The sequence below is a fragment of the Saccopteryx bilineata genome, chromosome 12, assembly GCF_036850765.1.
Source record: "Saccopteryx bilineata isolate mSacBil1 chromosome 12, mSacBil1_pri_phased_curated, whole genome shotgun sequence".
In the NCBI taxonomy this organism is placed as follows: domain Eukaryota; kingdom Metazoa; phylum Chordata; class Mammalia; order Chiroptera; family Emballonuridae; genus Saccopteryx; species Saccopteryx bilineata.
Window position 1 is genome coordinate 4,065,213 of NC_089501.1, and position 17,513 is coordinate 4,082,725.

General features: G+C 39.4%; 1 protein-coding gene across 3 annotated transcripts in view; it reads left to right on the forward strand.

Moving 5' to 3' along the window:
* Window positions 1-416: 416 nt before the first annotated feature.
* The window catches only part of AFG1L (AFG1 like ATPase), a 244,127-nt gene continuing 227,030 nt past the window's right edge, over window positions 417-17,513 (forward strand). The window contains exon 1 of one of the 3 annotated variants that reach the window (XM_066248232.1): window positions 417-540. Coding sequence is in view for 1 of the 3 variants with exons in the window: in XM_066248230.1 (XP_066104327.1) it covers window positions 628-763 (136 nt within the window). In the remaining 2 variants the exon portion in view is untranslated. Of the gene's footprint in view, window positions 764-17,513 lie in introns of all 3 variants that reach the window. The other 2 variants (XM_066248231.1, XM_066248230.1) reach the window with 2 other exon arrangements.

The following is a 17,513-nucleotide window of genomic DNA, read 5'->3' on the forward strand; positions in this document are numbered from 1 at the left end:
TTATATTATTCTAATACAGAAAACAAATATGGTAGGAGCACACTTCAGGTACTCTGCTAAAGATGAGTTGAGCACTGGAGGCAAAAAATAAATAAAATAAAATATCTGGGATGCCATTTAGGGAGGTGTGATCAGTTAATAATATTTCCTTAAAATATGAGGGCCCACTGAGTCATCTACGTTTTACTTTAGTTTCAGAATCTCGGTCAGGTACGCTAACTGAAAAGGTTCAGAGGTGATTACACCTCCTTACTCTAGTTCCAATTCCCCGAAAACTTTCTGGGCTCCTCTGCCATCTAGAGCGGGAGGGTGAGGGGGGGGGGGAGGGGGCGTGGCAGAATTGCTCCTCCCACCAACCTAGAGAGGCCCGCCCTGCCCCCGCTCCGTTCCGCTCCCGGCACCACCGCGCTGCATGCTCGGATTCGTAGTCCCGACTGGCAGCGTCCAAAAGGACTGAAGGGAACGGAAGTTCAGCCCCCCTCGCTAGAAGAGGTCGCGTTCCTAGGCTGTGCCCTTTCGTTCTCTCGGGCGGAGCCTTCCGTAAGCACGGTTGGATTTGTGTGTGCCACCGTCTCTCTCTGGGTTTCAATAAAGTTTTCCTCTCCCTCCCCTTGTACGGAGCTCAAGATGGCAGCCTCCTGGTCGCCCTTGGTTACCCTGCGGTTAGTACAGAGCCGGTTAAGAGGGAGATGTGTTGGGTGCGGAGCCTGGGCTGCTGCTCTCACCCCTCCAGCCACCGCCCCTGGGAGCCCCTTTTGGAAAGGTCAGTGACTGTGCCATGAGTAGGCCGAGTCGACTGCATACGACCCGGGAAGCCTCGGGTCAGTCACCCTCCCTTCTCCATCTCCCCCAGCTGCCTCCTGGTTTCACGTTTTTCGGGCTCTCTTGCCCTTTTATTAGTTCCTGTCTGTGAAGAAGCCCTGAGCCCTAGGGAGCTAGTCCAGAGTATCATTTTGAGGTCGACCCAGAGTTCTCACCTGGCTGTTAAAGAGCTGAGACCTGGTGAGCCCAGGTGTGGGAGTGCCTGGCTAGGAGGGATGCTTATAGGGCTGGGCCTGGGGGACTCTTCCATCCAGCCCCTTCCCAGGCTGCCCCGGCTGGTGACTAGGCACTGTATCTAAAAGCCACGCCCGGGACCCTTGGGGGACCTCTGGTTCTTGGGATCCTGGGAACACACGTCGACAAGCATTCGCAGATTGAGGGATAGATTCTTCGATTCTTTTCAAGTCACTAGAGGCTTTAGTGGGGCTATATATTGTCTCCGGGCTTGCTTCATTCATTTAATTATGTTTTCATGAATGAATGCACATATATTTTGAGTAACCAAGGCCACAGGAGTGCTAATTTTACTTTTCTGTTCCTATATTCCCACTAAACTGTGGGCTATTCAAAGGCAAGGACCAGGTGTCATTGTTTCCTCATTTAGCACAATGTTTATGGGCAGATGTGTTTTTTTGAGTGAATGACATTATTCTTGTCTTTTCTATTTATATATTTGTGTTTTTTCTTATTTCCAAGCACCCTCTCATTTATCTTAATTGATCTCAGTGGCTAACTTAGTTAAAACTCGTATCAGTCTTTGAATATTAGAACTAGATTAACTCAAAAGGTTGTTATGCAAAGTTTAGAAAAATCCACTTTATAGTAGAATATTTTGGTAGCACAAGCAAATGATACAAAATATAAAGGTACAAAAAGGAATACAGTAAATATAAGACTCTCTTTCACTCCTGTCTGCTGGCCACTTAGTTTTCCCCCCACAGGCAACCTTTAATAATGGTTGCTTATGTATTCTTCCAGAGACATTCTGTGTATATACAAACATATATGTATATAAATATCTGTATTAAAAAATAAGTGTCCTAACCAGGCAGTGGCGCAGTGTATAGCACATTGGACTGGGATGCTGAGAACCCAGGTTTGAAACCTGAAGGCCGCTGGCTATAGTGCAGGAACACTGCCTTGAGCATGAGGTCGCAGGCTTGAACATGGGGTCACTGGCTTGGGGGTGGAATCATAGACATTACCTCATGGTCACTGGCTTGAAGCCCAAGGTCTCTGGCTTGAGCAAGGGGCCTCTTGCTATGCTGTAACCCCTGCTCCCCCCCATTAAGACACATATGAGAAAGCAATCAATAAACAACTAAGGTGCTGCAATGAAGAATTGATACTTCTCATTGCTCTTCGTTCCTGTCTGTCTGTCCCTGTCTCTCACTCTCGCTAATATAAATAAATAAATAAATAAAATAAAAGTGGAAAATACTGTATATACTATTTTATTCCTTTCTTTTATTTTTTTATTTAGTATCTTTTGGAGAGTTTTTTCTATCAGTAAGGCTAGAACTATCTTATGTTTAAATGGTTAAAATAGAATTCAATTCTATACATGTACTTGTACTATAATTTATGAGAAGTAAGATTTAAGGAACTGCATCATAATGACATATAAGATTTATTGATTGCTTATTCTGTGTCATGAAATAAGCTGATGGCTTTCTACATACATTATCTCACCTAATTCTCATTGTCCTCATTTTGGGGATGATGAATCCAAGGTTGCAAAAGTTATATGGCTAACATGCCTCTCTCTCTTTCTCTCTCTCTTTCTCTCTCTCTCTCTCAAAAAAAGTTATATGGCTAATCAAATGGCAGAACTTGTTGGTTCAAGTAAAGGCTATACTTGGACTTACATGCTTTTAACTTATACTCTTATTACCTCCTATACTCAAAATTTAGCTGAGTGTGGAAATTTTATGAAGATGCAGTTATGAAGATGCTCCCTTCCCCTCTTTAAATAAAAGGAAAATTTAAGTTGAAATGAAATGTTATTTAGTATTTAGTCTGTTACAAGTTTTTCTATGCTTTTTTTGATTATTTACTATTTATATTTTATCTTTATCTTTTTATCTTTTTTTTTTTATTTTTTATTCAGTGAAAGGAGGAGAGGCAGAGACAAACTCCTGCATGCACCCCAACTGGGATTCACCCACCTGACAAACCCACTAGGAGGTGATGCTCTGACCATCTGGGGTGTTGCTCTGTTGCTCAGCAACCGAGCTCTTCTTAGTGCTTGAGTTGGAGGCCATGGAGCCATCCTCAGCGCCCAGGACCAACTTGCTCCAATAGAGCCATGGCTGCAGGAGGGGAAGTGAGAGAGAGTGAGAGAGAGAGAGAAGTGAGAGGGGGGAAGGTGTGGAGAAGAAGATAGGTGCTTCTGTGTGCCCTGACTGGGAATCGAACCTGGGACATCTATATGCTAGGCTCACATTCTGCCATGAGCCAACCAGCCAGGGCCTCATCTTTTCAAGTGTACTATTTCCTGCAGTATAATACGAGGGAAGCATTGGCTTAATGTTACAACAAGGAGATAGACAAAGGAAAAGAAAGAGGGAAAAGGAAGAGGATTTTTTTTTTAATGTTCTTAACTTTGTTTTTATACCTCATCTAAGCTTTAATGCCAGCTCTGGCTCCAAGACATTTTGGAAAGTGGTACTATAAAAACTTTAAAGGTGCTAAAATGCTGTTCATCCAAATCACCTATCTGATTGCCTAACTTTAAACTTCATAGGAAATACATTATGAATTCCAACTTGGTATATGTTTATTTTCATTAGTAAGATTATTAAAAAATTGAAAGTGAAATTTTTAATTATTTGACTTAAGTATATATGCTCAATTTTGATTTCACTGCATGTTTTCTTTCTTTTGTTTTATTTAAAAAATTAAATTTAACAGGGTGCCTGTTTTTTTTTTAGTTCTATGTTATCTCCATTTAATTTAACAGTTATTTAACTGCCACTAAGGAGAAGCATTTTATTAGTAATCAAAAGTGGCTCTGATGTGGGTATTAAATGCCTTAAAATTGCTAATTCAGTTGAAGCCTGGTATTAAGTGTGTGTATGTGGGGAAAGTGAATGAAATTTAGTTTCAGTCCTTGAATAGCTCACATTCTTGGAAGGGAGATAAAATTACAATAGCTGACATTTATACTGCTCACAAAAATTAGGGATAGTTCAAAATGAGTATGAAGTGATAAAATATCCCGTAATTTTTGTGAGCAGTATATTTTTTTGTTCCAGGCAGTCTGCTAGTAGTTTCTTTCTCTCATAATTCAATCTTTATAAAAACTCAATATAGGCTCTGGCCGGTTGGCTCAGCGGTAGAGCGTTGGCCTAGCATGCTGAGGACCCAGGTTCGATTTCCAGCCAGGGCACACAGGAGAAGCGCCCATTTGCTTTTCCACCCCTCCGCCGCGCCTTCCTCTCTGTCTCTCTCTTCCCCTCCCGCAGCCAAGGCTCCATTGGAGCAAAGATGGCCTGGGCGCTGGGGATGGCTCCTTGGCCTCTGCCCCAGGCGCTAGAGTGGCTCTGGTCGCAACATGGCGACGCCCAGGATGGGCAGAGCATCGCCCCCTGGTGGGCAGAGCGTTGCCCCTGGTGGGCGTGCCGGGTGGATCCCGGTCGGTTGCATGCGGGAGTCTGTCTCTCCCTGTTTCCCGCTTCAGAAAAAATGCTTTAAAAAAAAACAAAAAACAAAACTCAATATATAAAATTATCTTTATTTCATAAATGAATAAACAGGTATGGCCACCCAGCTGGGATTTGAACCCAAGCATTTTTGCTCCAGAACCACAAACTTAAGCACGATGTTTTACTATCTCCTTACCATTGCAATGGACATTAATACCTATCGGAAGTGTTGTAGGACTACAGAAGGGAAAGCAACTCTGCTTGGACTGGGAGGTTTTTTTAAGCAAATGCCTAGAAGTGTGCTTTATATAGCTCTTATTGGCTTATGGACCATCAGTGAGAGCAGCTAGAGATGAAACTTTGAAGGTGGGCTGGGATCTGGTTAGAAGAGTCCTGTATGGTGTCTAAGCTCAGTAGTATGCTGTTGGAGGTTTCTTAAGGAGTGAAGTGATCAGCTCTGTTTTAGCATGATTATTCTTGTGGCAGCCTGAAAAACAGGTTGGGAATGCCTGGATAGGGGAATATTGGAAGCTGGGTGATTAGTTAGAAGGAAGTTGTAGTAGTTCAGGGGAGGGTCTCTTAGGGCCTGAATTACTGCAGTGGAAAGTGGAGGTCAAGGGCAGTAAGGGAGGGGATTCAGGGATACCGCTTTGGTAGAGTTGATAGGCTTTGGGGGAGACAAGGAAAAACAGGAGTTAAGATCAGTTTAGGTTTCCTAGTTTGGATAATTTAATGACATCACCATCCTTCAAGGGTAACACAAAACATTAAGGCCAGAGGTGTGTTAGGGGGAGATCCCATTTGAATTTGTTAAATTTGAGGTATTTATGAGGGTTCCAGGTAAATAAGTCTAATTAGTTATAGGAAATGTGGATATCTGAGACTGAAAAAGGAAATTTAAGGTGTTGAGAGCCATGAGAATGGAAGAACTAGCCTGGAAAAATCTGTAGAGTGAAAAGGAGAAAAGGCTGAGGACGAGCCATTGAGAACAACTGACATTTTCTGAGCAGAAGAATGTGACCTTGTTGAAGAGCAGTTAGGTCACAAGAAAACTAGGGGAGAAGCCAAAGAGGAAAATGTTTCTAGGTTTTCTGAAACTGAACATTAGCATATCTGAAATTCTATTTTATTTAAGCTAGTCTTAGATTTTAAGTTTATTTCATAGAGGCAAATTAATATGAAAGTTATATCCTGTGGTTTCTTATTATTACAGTATATGTTCTGTATCTCAGTGTTATATTTTTAGGTATCTTTGTTAAATAATAATTCATATTTACCTTTACTTTTTTTTAATTTTTATTTTCTTACCCTAACCCTAACCCTAACCCTAACCCCATATTTACCTTTAGATCTACAATCTCTTCTTTAGAACAAGTATAAAGAACTCAGTTAGGTATTTAGTGAGTAGAACTAATTCCACTTCAGCCATGTGAATTGGTATAATTAATTCATAGAAAATGGGCTTTGGGTGGTTATTACCCAATTAGATGAATACCCTTATATGAAACTTCATGTTTCTTAGATCTCCATTAACATTTATTATTATATTAGAAAAACTGGCCCTGGCTGGTTGGCTCAGTGGATATGGACATCCCAGGTTTGACTCCTAGTCAGGGCACATAAGAGAAGTGACCATCTGTTTTTCTCTCCATCCCTTTGCCTTCTTTCCCTCTTCCCCTCTTGCAGCCAGTGGCTGTACTGGTTCCAGTGTGGGGTCGGTGCTGAGGATGGCTTAGTTGGTCTGAGCACTTTAGTATCAGGTGCTAAAAATAGCTCAGTTGATTTGAGCATTGGTCCCAGATGGGGGTTGCCAGTGGGATCCCAGTCATGGAGCATGTGGTAGTCTATCTCCCCTCTTTTCACTTAAAAAAAATAATATTTACACTTAACTTCATCATAATGGTTTCTTTCAATTAATTTTTTTAAAGCATAGCACAACTTATTGTATAAGCTTAGTGCCTTAGATGTAGTTCTAGAGTGGAGGGTGGGACAGATGAAATTGGATGGGTCTAAGAGTAGAAGTGGTGGAAAGAAAATGGATTATTTATTTATTGTTAATTATAACTGCTTCATATGTCAGAGCTTTGTTCTGTTTATGTAAATGATAGATATTTTAATACAGTATAACTATTTATGATTTTTCTTTTCACAAAAAGCCCCACAGAAATAATGGATGTTAAGGGTCTAAAGAAACTAGTAGTTCAGTCTTTGGGCCCAGTGTAGTAAGTTGCTCTATAAATTCTCTAACAAAAGGTCATCTAACTTCGCCTGACCAGGTGGTGGCACAGTGGATATAGCGTCGGATTGGGACATGGAGGACCCAGGTTTGAAACCCCAAACTTGCTGGCCTGAGCATGGGCTCACCAGCTTGAGCCTAGGGTCACTGGCTTGGGCGTGGGATCATAGACATGACCCCATGGTTGCTGGCTTAAGCCCAAAGGTCGCTGGTTTGAGCAAGTGTCACTTGCTTTGCTGTAGCCGTAGCCCCCTGGTGAAGGCACATATAAAAAAGCAGTCAATGAACAACTAAGGTGCTGCAAGAAGAATTGATGCTTCTCATCTCTCTCCCTTCCTGTCTGCCTGTCCCTGTCTATCCCTCTCTCTGTCTGTTACAAAAAGAAAAGAAAAAAGATCATCTAGCCTCAACTTGGATATATCTAACACTTGTTTTCCTAGGTCATTCATACTTTCTCTGAGCTTTGACTATGATTTGTAACAATTTTTCTCTTCAGAGCCTTTTGGATATGTCTGTTCCTGCTGTGATTTGTCTTACTTGCCTAAGGTCCTCATTGAGGTTCCATTTCTATACCTGTCCTACTGGAGGTACCTGATACTTTAATATCCAGGATCTTTTTAAAAATAATCTCTTTCGCAGTCCTGATTGTCCCTTCTTATTTCTTCTCTCCACTCAGCTTATCCTAGGAGTTACTTTTTAAATACATTATATATCTATATTTTTGAACAGTTGTGGTAGTTTTTCAACAATTTTTAGTTCCTTCATAGTTTTATACTGCAATTTATATCCTAAGTATAACTAACTCCTGTAAGATTCCTTTGTGTGTGTGTGTGTGAGACAGAGAGTCAGAAAGAGGGACAGATAGGGACAGACAGACAGGAAGGGAGAGAGATGAGAAGCATCAGTTCTTCACTGTAGCTCTTTTTTTTTTTTTTTTTTTTGTATTTTTCCGAAGCTGGAAATGGGGAGAGACGGTCAGACAGACTCCCGCATGCGCCCGACCGGGATCCACCCGGCACGCCCACCACGGGGCGACGCTCTGCCCACCAGGGGGCGATGCTCTGCCCCTCCGGGGCGTCGCTCTGCTGCGACCAGAGCCACTCTAGCGCCTGGGGCAGAGGCCAAGGAGCCATCCCCAGTGCCCGAGCCATCTTTGCTCCAGTGGAGCCTTGGCTGCGGGAGGGGAAGAGAGAGACAGAGAGGAAGGAGAGGGGGAGGGGTGGAGAAGCAGATGGGCGCTTCTCCTGTGTGCCCTGGCCGGGAATCGAACCCGGGACCCCTTGCATGCCAGGCTGACGCTCTACCACTGAGCCAATCGGCCAGGACCCACTGTGGCTCTTTAATTGTTCATTGATTGCTTTCTCATATGTGCCTTGTCTGGGGGGCTCCGGCAGAGCCAGCGACCTTGGGCTTCAAGCCAGTGACTTTTGGGCTCAAGCCAGTGACCAAGAGGTCATGTCTATGATCCCATGCTCAAGCTGGCTGACCTCGTGCTCAAGCTGGTGATCCCATGCTCAAGCTAAAAGAGCCTGCACTAAAGCTGGCAACCTCGGGGTTTCAAAATTGGGTCCTCTGTGTCCCAGTCTGATGCTCTATCCACTGCACCACTGCCTGGTCAGGCTGTAAGATTCCATTATAAGATTTTCATTTATGGTCCTGGCCAGGTAGCTCAGTCGGTGAGGGCATTGTCTTGATATGCCAAGGCTGATGGTTTGACCACTCGTCAGGGCACATATGAGAATCAACCAATGAATGCATAATTAAGTGGAACATCAAATTGACATCTCTCTCTCTAAAATCAATAATATTTTTTAAAAAGTCTCATTTATTTATGGATGTGAGGGTATAAAATTTAAAATAAATGAAAATAACGAATTGATGTTATTTTTCTTTATCTTTTGAGAAAAATAGATCCTCTACCGTAGATCTCATTATTAAATAGTGTATAAACCGGGTGAATGTTAAGGAGTTACTCAGTATGCTAAGCCATGCCTATAATTACTTCAGAATAGCTTTATTCAGACATTTAGGCAGTATTTTACTGATTTGTTTTCATGAAATTTAAAGTACTATTTTTTTTGTAAAGTTATACATATTGTTACTTTTAAAATTAACTAATTTCTAAAGGAAAAGAATGATAACCAGCAAACATTTAGTTTTCTTTTTTTTAGTTTTAATATTCATATATTTTTCTCTTTAAATCAAAAATATCCTTTAAAAGCTCCTAAATTAGTCTTTTATAAATAAAGTAAATCATCTTGAGATGCATTCTTTGATGATGTCATATGTTGTTTTTCTAAAGAAAGAGTTTTATAAAGATTTGCTTTTCTTGTATTCTGTATTTTGTTTTTCATTACTGAATTAAACATAAGTCTTTTATGTCACCGGTAAGTCTGACTTTTTGGGTCATTGATGACCATTGCAGTTCTTAAAAAAGCAGCTGAATATTTATTTTTGGGTATGATTAGAACATAATAGAGCATAAATAGGCTGCCTATGACCTTAGTATGGGCTTCTGTCTGGTCAGTGGCTACTGTTTACAGTTTGTTAAAATCAACACATGTACAAGTAACTCATGAATAATTATGAGCACAGTATTTGAATGGATGTTTAATAAATATGCATTCAAAATTTAATTACAGTAATGAAGTTTACAGCTGAAATTTTAATCCAGCCCTTTAGAAATATTAAACGTGCTTTCCCTGATTGTGCATTTTTCTCAAAGCAGTTGGGTAAACATTTTAAACTGGAAATCTCAATTTCTTTTTTAATTTAATTAAAATTTTTTTATTTTATTTTAGAGAGAGAGAGAGAGAGAGAGAGAGGAAGGGTGGATTAGGGAGGAGAGAGAAACATAGACCCCCCCCCCTTTTTTTTTTTTTACCTATTTGTGCATTCATTGGTTGATTCTTGTTTGTGCTCTGACCAGAATAGAACCTGCAACCGCGGTGTGTCGGTGTGTCGGTGTGTCGGGACCAAGCCCTAACAAGCCAAGCTACCCAGCCAAGGCTGGAAACCTCAGTTTCTTATATAGTGTAATTTCATTTATCTGAGTATGTGTTCTTTTTGGCAACAGTGTTCTTTCTTTTTGTGAAGAAGTGAAGCTTCTTTTATTCCATAACTGTTACCTTGAAGAATTTTGATCGGCTTTATTTTAGGACTAGTAAACATATGGGATAACAGAGGAACAATAAAATGTGACACGGAAAGAATAGATTGTGATATTGGTTTCATTTCATAGGACTGGGTCAGTCATTTAATTTGGTATTTCCTCATTTGTAGAATTGGATTAATTATCCTAAATACCTTTCTTACATGTCATTTTTGAGGTTCAAATAGGTTATTATATGAGAAAGTCCTTTGAAAACTATAAAAAATGTGGTATAAATGTGGGGCTCTGCTAGGAGTAATTGAAATATTAATACTGAAATGCTAGAGTTGTGGATTCCAGTCAGTGAATAGAAATGGAGTGAACTCACCTCTATACAGAATTACCTAAAACCATTTTAACTGGTTGAGGACTCACTTATATTAACAATGGCAAAGGGCTGTTGATTTCAGTGATTTGAATTCTAGAAAATGCAGTTTTGATTTTTCTAACTCTATGCAAAGGGCCTCTTGTAGATAAGCAGGAATGAGTTTTATTCTGGACATAACTACCTTTTCCCTGGATATTCTGAACATCTAGAGGGTCTTAGAAAATACAGATTACTCCTTTATTCATGATGTTTCAAAGAAAGCTGTAGAACTTTGATTTATAATATTCATTCTTACTGGGATTTAATTGGAATTCCTTAAGTCTGAGTTTCACAGGTGATGGGATGTCCAGAAGGATTGGGTTTAGAAAGCCTACACCTTTAAGAGAGTAGATGGGGGTCTGACACCCTTTTTCTGTAAAAGGTCCAGATAATCTCTGCCAGGACATGCATAGTCTCCTTTGCAAATATTCAACTCTCGTATTATAATTTGAAAGCAGCCATAGACAATAGATAAACTAGTGAACATGGCTGATTTGCCTTACAAGCTATGGTTTGCAGATCTCTGAACTTGATAAATATTCTGGTAAACTTTTTTTTTGGTTTGAACTTTTAAATATATTTATAATTTAAAACCACCTGGAAATTACTTTAGTGTGTCTTATGAGGGGATGATCTAATTTTTAAATTGTCTTCCAGTTGTCCAAATGTCTCTTGTTGAACAATCTATTGCCTCCTATTGCTTTATTCATGTATTCAAAAAATACTTATTTTGTGCCTATCATACGTGAGGCATTGTAGGTGCCAGGTATGCAGTGAATTAAACAGGCCTGCCTGATCCTTTCTTGCTTGCAGCTTGCATTTTGGTTGACAGGAATAGACATAAAATGAATAACAAATACATAATTTACAAGTTTAGTGATAAAAAGTAGTAATAAAAGAATGATGATAAGATTTGATCTGCTTTCCTGTTTATTTTATATTAAGTTATTCCATAAAGACTTCTTTTTGGAATATCTACTCATTGGTCTTTTGATCAGTGTTTTAGATTTGTTTTCACATTTGGTAGGCAAGATCCCACTCATTACTTTGCTTCTTCATGATTTTCTAAGGACTTTGGATTAGAAATTTCTAAGGACTTTGGATTTGGAGCTGTATTTAATCTGTAAATTAATTTGTAAAGAATTGGCAGTGTTATTACATGGTGTCTTTCTTTCCAATAACATTGTATGTCTATTTTCCCAAATTTTCACTTATGCATTTGAGAAGAATATTAGTATTTTTATATAGGTCTTACAAATTGATTGTTAATATTATTATTCTTTGTTCTAAACTTTCTGTTGTAACTGTAAGTAGGATCTTTTTCTTTTATTATTATATTTCCCAATGGTTATTGGTAGTATGAAGAAAGATTAAGATATTTTCTCCAGTATCCTTCTTTGCTTGGGAAGTGGCATAATTAAGCCACTACATTCTTTAAAACTCATAAGTGGCTTCTTCTTGTCTTCAGGATTAAGTTCAACTGCATCTTTTTGCAAGGCACTGTGTTACCTGATTCCTTTATATTTCAGCCCACTCTTGCACCTGCCTCTCTGCCTTCCACTTCATATCTCAGCCATACTGAACTTGTTTCATTTTCTTTAGTGTGCCATACTCTTGTGTTTCAGAGCCTTCTCTCAGGCTAATGCATTTCTTTCCCTCCTTTCCCTGGCAAACTCCTGTTCATCCTTCTGTTTCAATTGAAGCATCATTTGCTCTGAGTACCCTTTCTTAACTCCCTAGCCTGTGTTTCTCAGCTTTGGTTTGGTGATCTCATAGCATTCTCCTTTTCCCTTTCCTATGAACCCCATTTAAAAATTTTTAATTTTGTTTTTTTGTAGCAGAGACAGAGAGAGTCAGAGAGAGGGACAGACAGACAGGAAGGGAGAGAGATGAGAAACATCAATTTTTTGTTGCAGCTCCTTAGTTGTTCATTGATTGATTTCTCATATGTGCCTTGATTGGGGGACTACAGCAGACCAAGTGATCCCTTGCTCGAGCCAGTGACCTTGGGCTCAAGCTGGTGAGCCTTGCTCAAACCAGATGAGCCCGTGCTCAATCTGGCGACCTCGAGTTCTCAAACCTGGGTCCTCCACATCCCAGTCCAACGCTCTATCCACTGCGCCACCACTTGGTCTGACTACTGAACCCCTTTTTATTATAGTTGTTTATCCAATTGTTGGTATCTCCCCCAGTGTTCTGCCAGTATTCTTTTTTTGCTTTAAATATTATTTTATTTTTCAATTACAGTTGACATACAATATTATTTTGAGTGTAATTACAGTACTCACCACTGATTGTGTTCAAAGTTTTTAGCACAGAGCTTTGCACTGTATAGATGCTTTATTTGTTGCATATTGAATTCTTCTGTTAAATAGGTTTTCAATTGGTTCATTTCAGTATAATTAATTTTTAAATCTAAATATGCTTTAGTTAAATTTTATGCCAATAGTTTCATTCAGTTTTTATAGCACATCAACATCATCTTGAATCATGATTATGATCCAGTATTGATTTGTCTCCCAATTTTGTGTCATCTTCATATTTGAGGGTCAGGCCACTATGTCTTCATTTCGTGCCAAGTATATTAGTATTTTATCTTCAATGCTCAAAGAGGTGTATATAAATTTAGTTTGTCAAAAATTTTAAAAGACAACTGTGTGTAATATAAGGACTTTTAGATTTATTTGGAAAGGAATTTCTTTCCTCTAACTTCAGTTGTGGGCCTTTAATAGAAAAACTGTTGCTGCTGGTGGTTTCAGAAGAGTGCTGAGGCGGGTTGATCCTAGAGCACAGGCAGGGCGGAGCTCTGTCGAGCCTGAGGGCCAGGAGCCTCAGGAGGGGAGGGTCATTGGTTGCTCTGGGAAGGTTGAGTACTTCAAATTAGAGGGCCTAAGAGAGGTTTGTGCTTTGATTTTTCTGTTGTCTGGCTCAGACAAATGGGACCACAGCCTTCACTTGTGTATAGTATTATGGTTGTTTTAATGAGAGCAACATCCTGAGGGGTTTAGAGTTCCTTAGCTTGAGATCCTGACCTGGCCATTCACTTACATTTCCTAATCTTTTAATAAGGTATTTTAGTTTTCGCATTTGTGAGGAATAATAACATCTTCCACAGAATTTTTTTTATTTTGAGAATAAAAAAGAATAGAAAGTGCTGTTTGTATACTGGGTACATAGTAGGCATTTATTAAGTTTTCTTTTTCTTTTTTCTTTTTTTATTGAGAGGAGGGGAGATAGAGAGACAGACTCTCACATATGCCCCAACCAGGATCCACCCGGCAACCCCCATCTGGGGCCAATGCTCAGACCAGTCGAGCTATTCTCAGTGCCTCAGGTGACACTCGAACCAATCGAGCCACTGGCTGTAGGAGGAGAAGAGGGAGAGACGGGGAGAGGGGAGGGGGGAGAAGCAGATGGTCATTTCTGCTGTGTGCCCTGACCGGGGATCGAGCCTGGGACATTCATATGCTGACTGTCTACTGAACCAACCAGCCAGGGCCAAGTTTCCTTTTTCTTTACCTTTCAGAATTTTGTCACTCATGAATATTCAAGTTAATCCAAGGTTTGCAAAGAAAACTTTAAGTTGTGAAAATGAACATAAAGCTTAGAGCTTTTCTGGGTTACATAAAGAACTCTTGTAGTCTATTGATTTCATGTAACTTCCTTAATTATTCTATTGAAGTAAACAGGGATAATGCCTTGTCACAAATTGTATTGAATATTTCTTGGTATACAACTGTTTAGGAATGAACAATGAAAAAACATAGTTTTCCTTACTTTGGAAACTATTTAAATTTGTACAGTCATGTGTCATCTTGGTCTATCTTCAATTCTTTCCTTTAATTGTAGGATATTTTTGAGTTGAGAAATTATCACAAAATGTTTTTTAGCTGAATCCTATTTTACTCACAAATTATAAAGTTTCTTCACTTTAAATCACACCTTTACTGATTTTGAGTATGAAGTTGGAGAAGTCTCAAAAAATTTTCACCTCCATTATTGAAACAAAAACCTTATGGATGAACCAAACCTTTAAAATAACATTTCTTGAAGAGAAAATGCTTACTTTCTGTTGAAACAGTTTGGTGCACTATTTTGTGGAAGTCTCTAAAAGAATGTCTCCAAGATTTTCTTAATTATCTACCTATGTGTAGAATTAGAAATCCATTTCAATGTAAAGCAGCTAAGAGCACAAAGGTCACATAGCCCCTGTGTTATCATCACTCTGTTTCTATGGAAACAGTGTCAGTACAATTAAGCTTTATGACATATATATTAGGGTTCTCCAGATAAACAGAACCAATAGGATGTATATAACATTTAGAAAGAGACTGATTATGGGGAATTGGCTCATACAGTTATGGAGGCTGACAAGTCCCAAGATCTGCAAACTGGAGACACAGAGACCCAGGAGAGTCAGTGGTGAACCAGGGGAGCTGTTAGTATAGTTCTCGTTCAAAGGCTGGCAGGTTCAAGACCCAGGAAGAACAGATGTTTCTGTTTGAGTCCAAAGGCAGAAGGAAATTGATGTCCAGCTTAAAGGCAGTCATACAAGAGGAGTTACCTCTTACTCACTGGAGGGTCAGCTTTTTGTTTTATTCAGGCCCATGGGGTGGGGCCTGAGATTCTATATTTCTGTTAAGCTCCATGGGGCTGTCCATGCTGTTGGTCAGAGGTCCTAGATATTACTTATTTCATCAGTAGACTGATGACTACTTGATCGTTCCTTGCTTCTTCATATAATTTTTCTTGTTTATCTGCCCCTTGACCAGAGTGAAGGCTCCACAAGGAAAGGAATTTGTTTTTAGTGATTTTTCACTAGTGTCAAGAATAGTACCTGAGATATAGATGGCTCTCAACAAACATGAATGAATGAATGAATAAATGAACAAATTATCCATTGGATTTTTAGTTATCTGTATTGTTGTGAAGATTAATAAAAATAATTATGTGAAATTACCTAACCTATTCTGGCAGACAGTAGGTGCTCAACAACAAATGTGAACTGCTGTTAATAGACTTTCCTTCCCAAACTCTTAAGTCTTGATAATTCTTTTTAAAACAGTGGTTCTTAACCAGTGTTTGTTCACAAATTTGATTAAAAATCTGAAGAAGGCTGTGGTATGTTTAAAGATCTTGCTTCAGAAAAAATACTCAAATACACATACATAGTATTTTCTTTTAATTTCAGAAGGCTGCCCAAACCTGTCCCCTGCCCTCCAGCCTGCTATGGACCCTAAGTCAACGCCTTGTTTAAAAAAAACCTGCTTGTATATAACAATTCTTCTTAGGGCTATTAGTAATAATTTGCCTTTTTCTAATTTCTTTTCTACTTGTGCTATTAAGTTGACTCTTCTTTCTGCATTAAGGCTCCCTGTGTGCCATTAAGAAGAGCATAATTGCAGTTTATTATATTATCAATGTAATGAGATCTGTTAAAATGAAAAAGTGGGGGGATATTGCTTCTTTTTTTTTTTTTTTTAAATTTTAAAAGCCATTTTATGTTTTTTTTATTTTTTTTTATTTATTTATTCATTTTAGAAAGGAGAGAGAGGGGGAGAGAGAGAAGAGGGAGAGAGAGAGAGAGAGAGAGAGAAGGGGGGAGGAGCAGGAAGCATCAACTCCCATATGTGCCTTGACCAGGCAAGCCCAGGGTTTTGAACCGGCGACCTCAGCATTTCCAGGTCAACGCTTTACCCACTGCGCCACCACAGGTCAGGCGGATATTGCTTCTTTCCTGCTAATAGTAACCCTGCACACAAACATGGTATATGTTCCTAAAACCCATCAGACTTTCTGTAAGAAGTGAGAAGCACTAACCCCCCAAAGTGACACAGGACAAGAGGGCAAGGAATCTCTGTACGCCCAGGAAAAGCAGCCCTTACGACAGGAAGCAGAGAGGTTATGGTGGGCAGACTAAGCCGATTTTCTGGAAAAAGGCTAAAACTGCAAAGGAGATTGTGCTGATGCTTGAATGCATTGACCCCAACTGCAGAACTAAAGAGTACTGGCCGTTAAGATATGCAAGCATTTTGAACTGGGAGGAGATAAGAGAAAAGGCCAAGTGATCCAGTTCTCAGCTTCATCTTTTAGTTAATTATGAAGACAATGAAATCTTGTGGTTATGTTGACTTCAAATAATCATAAATACTCTAAACACTTTGAAAAACTCATTTTTTTCCCCTGGGGGCAGAAGTGTAAGTAATTGTTAAAATACTATCTAAGAAGGTATTCTAATAGATTATTCAGATTCTAGAACATTATGATATCGACTAAATCTTATAGTAGGTAGTCTATAAAGTATAGTTGTATCTTCCTAAAATTGAGTTTAGAAGAAAGTAGTGAAATGAAGTACAAAATTGAAGTATTGGAACAGCACAGACTTTTGGGGCCTTTAAAAATCTTCAATTTATGTGTGTAGATTAGTGTGTGGATCATCAGAATGGCATTTTCCCACTGTCCATTTGGAGTACAATAAGACAAATTAATACAAATCAAAATAATATGGCAGCAGCATCACATAATTTGTGTACACTGATGTAGTAACAGATTTAATTTAGTGCAGCTTTTGAGAAGTCTTTTGTGTTTCAATTTATACAGCTGCTATCCAGGCCTACGCTGGCCAATCTCTCAGACTTGAGTGTCTTGCCTGACTGATTCTCTCTTCTAAAGACTTTATTATTTTTTAGAGCAGTTTTAGGTCCACAGCAAAAGTGAGAGGGAAGTGCAGAGATTCCTATATATTCCCCCTTTCTTGTCATTATCAACATCCCCCAAGAGGGTGGTACATCTTGTTAAAATTGATGAACTGACATCGACACATCATAATTAAGCAGAGTCCATAGTTTACACTGAGTTCACTTTTGGTGTTGTACATTCTATAGCAGGGGTCCCCAAACTTTTTACACAGGGGGCCAGTTCACTGTCCCTCAGACTGTTGGAGGGCCGGACTATAAAAAAAATCTATGAACAAATCCCTATGCACACTGCACATATCTTATTTTAAAGTAAAAAAACGAAACGGGAACAAATACAATATTTAAAATAAAGAACAAGTAAATTTAAATCAACAAACTGACCAGTATTTCAATGGGAACTATGCTCCTCTCACTGACCAACAATGAAAGAGGTGCCCCTTCCAGAAGTGCGGAGGGGGCCGGATAAATGGCCTCAGGGGGCCGCATGTGGCCTGCGGGCCGTAGTTTGGGGACCCCAGTTCTATAGGTTCAGACAAATGTATTATAATATGTATCCATAATTATAGTAACACAGAGTATTTTCACTGCCCTA